Source organism: Oncorhynchus masou, chromosome 16 (genome assembly GCF_036934945.1).
Source record: "Oncorhynchus masou masou isolate Uvic2021 chromosome 16, UVic_Omas_1.1, whole genome shotgun sequence".
Lineage (NCBI taxonomy): Eukaryota > Metazoa > Chordata > Actinopteri > Salmoniformes > Salmonidae > Oncorhynchus > Oncorhynchus masou.
The window spans coordinates 44,050,943-44,060,379 of record NC_088227.1 but is presented as its reverse complement, the minus strand read 5'-3'; the positions used below and the strand labels follow the sequence as shown (position 1 = coordinate 44,060,379).

Sequence of the window (9,437 nt, the reverse complement as noted above, 5' to 3'; positions counted from 1 at the left end):
TTTGACCAGGGCCCATAGGGAATAGGGTGCCATATGACCAGGGCCCATAGGGAATAGGGAGCCATATGACCAGGGCCCATAGGGAATAGGGAGCCATTTGACCAGGGCCCATAGGGAATAGGGTGCCATTTGACCAGGGCCCATAGGGAATAGGGTGCCATTTGACCAGGGCCCATAGGGAATAGGGTGCCATATGACCAGGGCCCATAGGGAATAGGGTGCCATATGACCAGGGCCCATAAGGAATAGGGTGCCATATGACCAGGGCTCATAGGGAATAGGGTGCCATATGACCAGGGCCCATAGAGAATAGGGTGCCATATGACCAGGGCCCATAAGGAATAGGGTGCCATATGACCAGGGCTCATAGGGAATAGGGTGCCATTTGACCTGGGCCCATAGGGAATAGGGTGCCATTTGACCAGGGCCCATAGGGAATAGGGTGCCATTTGACCAGGGCCCATAGGGAATAGGGTGCCATTTGACCAGGGCCCATAGGGAATAGGGTGCCATATGACCAGGGCCCATAGGGAATAGGGTGCCATATGACCAGGGCCCATAGGGAATAGGGTGCCATTTGACCAGGGCTCATAGGGAATAGGGTGCCATTTGACCATGGCCCATAGGGAATAGGGTGCCATTTGACCAGGGCCCATAGGGAATAGGGTGCCATATGACCAGGGCCCATAGGGAATAGGGAGCCATATGCAAGGCTGAAAATCCTTTTTAAATTGGACAGACACGAGATGACATTCAGTTGTGTCCTTCATGGTGAAACATTTATTCAAGATTTATTCCTCATCAGATTTACAATGCATACCACGGTCTGTATCAATCCCCATGGTTCTCAATGCATACCACGTCTGTATCAATCCCCATGGTTCTGAATGCATAGCACGTCTGTATCAATCCCCATGGTTCTCAATGCATAGCACGTCTGTATCAATCCCCATGGTTCTCAATGCATACCATGTCCAGTTCCATGGCTGTCTGTCTCTCCGAGGTCCTCTTCACAAGGGATTTCACACTCAGGAATCTTTCTGTTCATTTTTCAGTTCATATTTTCTCATCATCATCATCATAATCATCTAGAATGGATATAGCCTGAGTTAGCATGCTGCTTGTAGAACACCGCTGCTCTGGGATCGACTGAGGGGGTCTGGGTGCTGTGATCGACTGAGGGGGTCTGGGTGCTGTGATCGACTGAGGGGGTCTGGGTGCTGTGATCGACTGAGGGGGTCTGGGTGCTGTGATCGACTGAGGGGGTCAGGGTGCTGTGATCGACTGAGGGGGTCTGGGTGCTGTGATCGACTGAGGGGGTCTGGGTGCTGTGATCGACTGAGGGGGTCTGATGGTGGTTCCTGTCTCTCCTGTTTTTTCGACAACATCAACACTGCAGTTCAATAACGACTGTGTGTGTGTGTTGGCTAACTCCTGGACAGCCAGTGAGTGAGGAGCAGGACCATGTAGCTTTAAGAGAGATGTTCTAAACCAGGGAAGGTCAAGATTTCTATTCCCCAGGAACTTGGTTGCCTGCTGTTCTATCTTCTGTCTGACACTTAATCACACACACACACACACACACACACACACACACACACACACACACACACACACACACACACACACACACACACACACACACACACACACACACACACACACCTGGTTTCCCAGGTCTAAATCAGATGCTGGTTTGACAGACATGCCAGAATATCAGAGTGACCCAGCCCTGTTCGAAGCTCTAGCTAGAGGGCTGTGCTGCTGCTAAAATACTGTATTATGGATCTCTGTTAAGAGAGTACGTTCCCAAATGGCACCCTATTCCCTAATATAGTGCACTACTTTGAACCAGATCCCTATGGGCCCTGGTCAAATGACACCCTATTCCCTATGGGCCATGGTCAGAAGTAGTGAATTATGATCCCAGTGGATCAAAGTTGTTTCCACGTCATTTCAACCCAAAAATGCAACTTGATGATGTTGAATCAATGTGGAAAACTTACTTTTTTTCCACCAAACTTTTAATCTGAAACCCAATGACAACAGTGACATTTTTGTTGTTGTTGTTGCTAATTTCACATTGAATTCACGGTAGTTGACAAACTCAACCAAATGTAAATCAAAACTAGACGTTGAACTGACGTCTGTGGCCAGTGGGTAGGGAATAGGGTGCCATTTGGGATGCAAGCAGCCAGAGTTCGTAGAATAACTGAACATCACAGAGCCTGGTCCCTGAATATTGCTTAGATTCACAGCAGTGAAATAATGTATGCCTTGACCAAAACAGATAGCAGCAGCAGCAGCCCCCCCCCACAATGAAAGCTTGTGATACAAGGGGACAGCTTGATAACCAGTTTGGTCAAAGTGGTCTACTATGAAATTCACTGAGATCCCCCAACGAGTCATAGTTGAGGGCGACTGCATTTCAACAAGTCCCGTAAAGTTGGACCAGCATTGGACCAGCATAGCTCCTCTGTTAAAACGTGTTGCACAAAGTAAGGTTTACACGGTATCTGACAATGCTGAAACTCCCCCCCCCTCCCTTCATTAGACCCTTGTACACAGTAGCCTCTCAACGTTCCATGGCATGTCATCATCAACACGGAACGGACAGGAGGAGAGTTGAAGCAGCATGTTACATGTGGCTAACCCCTACAGAACAAAACATGCTTTTAGATCTCTTACAATGCATCTCAGATGGAAAGGGGGGGGAAGGCGTTGTATGTGTCTCTGTGTAGGAGTGCTGATCTAGGATCAGGTATTCTCTGTCTATAATAATCATGTTTATCATGATCGAAAAAGGGCAAAACTGATCCGAGATCAGCACTCCAACTCTGAGATGCTTGATACAAACGGCTCTAGATCAGTAGGTAGAGAAAGGGCTTGTTAATAATTTTAATAATAATTTAAAATCGACCAGTGTTAGATTGGAAGGGGGAGGGGAGGGGGGGGGGTCTTCTGAAAGGACCCAGTAAAGTGAGGCTAGCACCCACCAAACTAGTCGATCAACATGCTTTCAGTCATTTCTGGTTCGTTTTGATGCATCCGTGTTGGCAAGCGGCCCTGTTTATTTAGTCTATTTTTCACAAACACACTTTTTCCCATCTCTCCCTCCTCGCTGTCGCTCTCTCTCTCCATTTCTCTCTCCATGTCCCCGACTCTTAGACGGTGGAGCAGGAAGACAGTTGGTGGTAGGAGCCTGTAGTGGAAGCGGGGTGTGGCCTAAATAGTAGGCGGAGCTCAGACATTGTCCGTCTCAAAAACATGCAGGTGGTCCCTGCATTCTCCCTCTCTTCCTCCACTCTCCTTTTCTCCACTCTCTTCTTCATGTTCAGAGGCATACAGATGTTCCTGGGAGTGGGCATGGCCCAGGTGATCTTGCGAGTGGGCGCGGCCTACTGTGTGTGCTCGACCCAGGGACTCAGCTGATAGGCTGCGACTGGACAGGATGCTACTGAGGCTGGACTGACGTGCGCCTCGTGGATGGGCCTCGATCTCTACACGCACCTCAATGTTTGTTCCCTCCCTGCAACATGAGAACATGAACAGCATCAAGGATAGGCCTGTTACATAATATTTCAGCCATGTTTTATGAGCTAGAGGCAGGTTGCATCAAAGGAATTAACTGACTTGTCTTTTGTAATTGCTCGAGGGGATAAATTAATGTGTATTGAACTGACTTGAATTGAACGAATAGAAACTTTGCAAAGAAATACTTTGGGCTCAATCAATCAATCAAAAACTATATGACAAGAGACACTGACCGCAAGGAGAATGTCTGTGTCTTATCCAGCATCCCAGCACCCCCAGCTCCTTCGCAGTCTGATTGGCTGTCCTGCTGCGTATAAACATGACGCATCTGATGCTTGTCCAATCCTGCGCATGCATCTGGTTCCAGGGGCGTGGCAGCACTACTGGTGCTGGGGAGCAGGCCAACTTCCTGTACGCTGACCCTAACATCTTGTAGGACTTCCTGGACACTGGTGTCGCTGAGGGCGGGGTTGGTCTGGCCTCTTGGCCCCGGTCCCGGCCAGTGGTCGCTGACTACATGAGAGAATAGAAGATCTTCAAGAGAAGTTCAGAAACAACATCAGATTAAAACTAGGAAACAACCATACAATCATACAGTAGTGTCAACATCTATGGGACTGATCTATTGGACTGATCTAGTAGTGATCTATTGGACCGATCTATTAGTGATCTATTGGACTGATCTATTAGTAATCTATTGGACTGATCTATTAGTGATATATTGGACTGATCTATTAGTGATCTAATGGACTGATCTATTAGTAGTCTATTGGACTGATCTATTAGTAGTCTACTTGACTGATCTATTAGTGATCTAATGGACTGATCTATTAGTAATCTATTGGACTGATCTATTAGTAGTCTATTGGACTGATCTATTAGTAATCTATTGGACTGATCTATTAGTAATCTATTGGACTGATCTATTAGTGATATATTGGACTGATCTATTAGTGATCTAATGGACTGATCTATTAGTAATATATTAGTGATCCATTGGACTGACCTATTAGTGATCTATTGGACTGATCTATTAGTAGTCTATTGGACTGATCTATTAGTGATCTATTAGTAATCTATTGGACTGATCTATTAGTGATATATTGGACTGATCTATTAGTAATCTATTGGACTGATCTATTAGTGATCTAATGGACTGATCTATTAGTAATCTATTAGTGATCCATTGGACTGACCTATTAGTGATCTATTGGACTGATCTATTAGTAGTATATTGGACTGATCTATTAGTGATATATTGGACTGATCTATTAGTAATCTAATGGACTGATCTATTAGTAATATATTAGTGATCCATTGGACTGATCTATTAGTGATCTATTGGACTGATCTATTAGTGATCTATTGGACTGATCTATTAGTAGTCTATTGGACTGATCTATTAGTAATATATTAGTGATCTATTGGGCTGATCTATTTGTGATCTATTGGGCTGATCCATTAGTGATCTATTGGACTGATCTATTAGTAATATATTGGACTGATCTATTAGTAATCTATTGGACTGATCTATTGGACTGATCTATTAGTGATCTATTGGACTGATCTATTAGTGATCTATTGGACTGATCTATTGGAATGATCTATTAGTAATATATTGGACTGATCTATTAGTAATCTATTGGACTGATCTATTAGTGATCTATTGGACTGATCTATTGGTAGTCTATTGGACTGATCTATTAGTAATCTATTGGACTGATCTATTAGTGACCTATTGGACTGATCTATTAGTGACCTATTGGACTGATCTATTAGTAATCTATTGGACTGATTTATTGGTAGTCTATTGGACTGATCTATTAGTGATCTATTGGACTGATCTATTAGTGATCTATTGGACTGATCTATTAGTGATCTATTGGACTGATCTATTAGTAATCTATTGGACTGATCTATTAGTAATCTATTTGACTGATCTATTAGTGATCCATTGGACTGATCTATTAGTGATCCATTGGACTGATCTATTAGTGATCCATTGGACTGATCTATTAGTGATCCATTGGACTGATCTATTAGTGATCCATTGGACTGATCTATTAGTGATCAATTGGATTGATCTATTGTGATCTACTGGATTGATATATTGACTCATCTATTGGATTAATCTATTGTGATCAATTGGACAGATCTATTGGACTGGTCTTTTGGATTGATTTATTGTGATCTATTGGACTGGTCTATTAGTGATCAATTGGACAGATCTATCGTGATCTATTGGACTGATCTATTGGACCTGTCTATTGGACTAATCTATTGGACTGGTCTATTGTGATCTATTGGACTGATTTATTGGATTGATTTATTGTAATCTATTGGACTGGTCTATTAGTCATCTATTGGACTAATCTGTTGTGATCGATTGGACTGGTTTATTGGACGGGTTTATTGAGATCTATTGGATTGCTCTATTGGAGATCTATTGGACTGATCTATTCGTGATGCATTGGACAGATCTATTGTGATCTATTGGACTGGTATATTAGTGATCTATTGGACTGATTGGATTGATTTATTGGTGATGCATTGGACGGATCTATTGTGATCTATTGGATTGATCTATCTGTGATCTATCGGACTGATCTTTAAGACTGGTCAATCGGACTGGTCTATTGGATGGATCTAATGTCTTCTATTAGATTGATCTATTGGACTGATTTATTGGATTGATCTATAGGACTGGTCTATCCAACTGGTCTATTGGATTGATCTATCGAACTGGTCTATTGGTGATCTATCGGCCTGGTCTATCTGTGATCTATCGGACTGATCTATAGGACTGGTATATTGGATGGATCTATTGTGATCTATTATATTGATATATTGTGATCTATTGGATGGATCTATTGTGATCTATTATATTGATCTATTGTGATCTATTGGAATGGTCTATCGTATGGATCTATTGGAGATCTATTGGACTGGTCTATTGTGATCTATTGGTCTGGTCTATCGGACTGGCCTATGAGTTTACTTTGAACTACTCACTGCTGAACAATTCAAGATGGGATAAGTTGAGTTACTTTAATAAAAAGCATTAAGGAATCCTTTTACTCATAATCTAATGTACATAGTTCTTAAAACAAAAAGACAAATTACAAACAACGGTAAGCATTAGATACAATATTTAGCATCCAATATACTATACTAAAGCCCCTTACAGCTGGCTAGGTCTTCCAGTTGTATCTTATGTGTTTCTGGGGGTTCGTTCTGCGGCCGGCACCACCCGTTCCGACAGAGCGAAGTGGGGACGACCCCATAGACATACGTCAACATCAACGGGACGCCCACCCCTACAAGAGGACAGGAAGAGACAGGATGAGAGACTGACTGAGGTCCCTGGATTTCCTCAGTCAATGAATGTCACCTTGAGGAAAATCACCCGGCACATTTTTAACATATGAGTGAATGCTAGAAGAGTGATTCCTGGTGTGACGTTGATAACAGACACCTGGGTCTCAACAGGACTTCCTGTCAAAATAAAAGGTTAAATAAATTAATTAAATACCATAGTATGATTAACAATACATGAGAACAACTAAGAGTACGCAGAGATTTGTATTTATTTATTGAACCTTTATTTTACTAGGCAAGACAGTTAAGAACAAATTATTATTTACAATGACGGCCTACTGGGGAACAGTGGGTTAAACTACCTTGTTCAGGGACAGAACGATAGATTCTCTCTCGCCCACAGATGACTGGGTTGACGTAACAAAAATGGAAACAGGACTGACATTGCAAGCTAGCCTTTCTCTTCCTCCTCCCAGTACATCTAACCTAGTATCAACTTTAACCTGATGTAAAAAAGGCTTCACTGTAAAACATGAAACCCAGTCAGAAATGTCGGGGAGACAAGGAGGAGAAAGACGAAAAGAGAGAGAAAGAGGGACGGGGGAGAGAGAGAGAGAGACAAGAAGGAGAAAGAGGGAAAGAGGGATGGGGAGACAGAAGGGGAGAGAGAGAGAGAGAGAGAGAGAGAGAGAAGGAGGAGAAAGAGGGAGACCGAGAGAAGGAGAAAGAGGAAGAGAGACAAGGAGAAAAAGGGATATAAAAAAAGAGGGGCCAGAGCTGAAGCCCACAAGAACAGACAAGTCCTTTCAGATGGAGAGAGGGAGGGATGGAGAAATGAATGGATGGAGAGGGGGATGTGTGTAGGAAGAGGGAGAGGCTAATGTGCTGAGTCCCAGCCTTCAGTTCAACGGTGTGGTGATGGTAGTGACACTTCAGAGGCGGCAGGGTCAGGCAGGGCACACATACACAAACCAGGGAGGCTGCAGTAAGCTCACATGCCCCAGGCTTATGCCAGAGAAAGACCTGGGTTCAAATAGTATTTGCAATTCATTTGATTGAGCATGCCTGTAGTGCCAGATGGGTGGGGTTTTGGGACTATTGCATGTCAAAGATTCATCAGGCACAGGTTAAGGATTTGAAAGAAACCTAATACTATTTGAACCCAGACTTCTGCCAGAGACAGCTATTCCAAGGCTATTCCAGGTCTATTCCAGGGCTATTCCAGGGCTATTCCAGGTCTATTCCAAGGCTATTCCAGGTCTATTCCAGGGCTATTCCAAGGCTATTCCAGGTCTATTCCAGGGCTATTCCAAGGCTATTCCAGGTCTATTCCAGGGCTATTCCAAGTCTATTCCAGGGCTATTCCAAGGCTATTCCAGGTCTATTCCAAGGCTATTCCAGGTCTATTCCAAGGCTATTCCAAGGCTATTCCAGGTCTATTCCAAGGCTATTCCAGGTCTATTCCAAGGCTATTCCAAGGCTATTCCAGGGCTATTCCAAGGCTATTCCAGGTCTATTCCAAGGCTATTCCAAGGCTATTCCAGGTCTATTCCAAGGCTATTCCAAGGCTATTCCAGGGCTATTCTGTGTGTGTGTGTGTGTGTGTGTGTGTGTGTGTGTGTGTGTGTGTGTGTGTGTGTGTGTGTGTGTGTGTGTGTGTGTTTTGTGCTCATCAGCTCTTTTCTCAAATTGAGAGGAGATTGAGTTGACATATGAGTTGACCAATAGAGTGTGTGTGTGTGTGTGTGTCTGTGTGTCAAACTTATGACTTTGGACCGGGAACCATCTCAATTCAACTCAAGGGGCTTTATTGGCATGGAAAACATATGTTAACATTGCCAAAGCAAGTAATGTTGATAATATACAAAAGTGAAATAAACTCTCTCTCTCACAGTAAGTCATATTCTATCTTCACCCATCTCTCTCTCTCTCTCTCTCTCTCTCTCTCTCTCTCTCTCTCTCACAGTAAGTCATATTCTATCCTCACCCATCTCTGACCCAGTAAGACATCAATGTCTAAGTCCCAAATGGCACCCTATTCCCTGTGTAGTGCACTACTTTGGACCAGGGCTCATATGGAATAGGGTGCCATTTGGGATTACTTCGATTACTGCTTTATTGCTGTTCCACTGTCCAGGAAGTATTTTTTTCCAAAGGACTGCATGTACCATTATAACAACACAGTGTGATGGAAAGTAACACGAGTAAACAGATGATCGACTTTAACTGCAAATGTTATTATTTCTTGCCATAATGGATTTGACTGAGAAAGCTCCAGCTATCACCAAGCTACGCTAGCTAGCTGCTGTCAGCTAGATATCGTGAAATCATTGGCCACTTTAATAAATTGATCACTAGTCACATTAATAATGCCATTTTAATAATGTTTACATATCTTGCATTACTCATCTCATGTGTATATGCTGTATTTTATACCATCTATTACATCTTGCCTATGCCCCTCGTCCATCCATATATTTATATGTATATTGTCTTATTCCATTCCTTCACTTAGATTTGTTAGTTGCTGTGGAATTGTTAGATTACTTGTAAGGTATTGCTGCACTGGCGGAACTAGAAGCACA

The 9,437-nt window shown here is 43.1% G+C and overlaps 1 protein-coding gene across 2 annotated transcripts in view; it reads right to left on the bottom strand.

Moving 5' to 3' along the window:
• Nucleotides 1–2,312: 2,312 nt before the first annotated feature.
• Nucleotides 2,313–9,437, bottom strand: part of si:ch211-278j3.3 (E3 ubiquitin-protein ligase RNF19A) — a 63,267-nt gene continuing 56,142 nt past the window's right edge. Inside the window, exons 10-12 of one of the 2 annotated variants that reach the window (XM_064991753.1) lie at nucleotides 6,720–6,851; nucleotides 3,768–4,047; nucleotides 2,313–3,529 (exon numbers count right to left, since the gene is read on the bottom strand). In XM_064991753.1, the coding sequence (XP_064847825.1) occupies nucleotides 3,244–3,529; nucleotides 3,768–4,047; nucleotides 6,720–6,851 (698 nt within the window). In that variant the 3' untranslated portion in view covers nucleotides 2,313–3,243. Of the gene's footprint in view, nucleotides 3,530–3,767; nucleotides 4,069–6,719; nucleotides 6,852–9,437 lie in introns of both variants that reach the window. The other variant, XM_064991752.1, reaches the window with a different exon arrangement.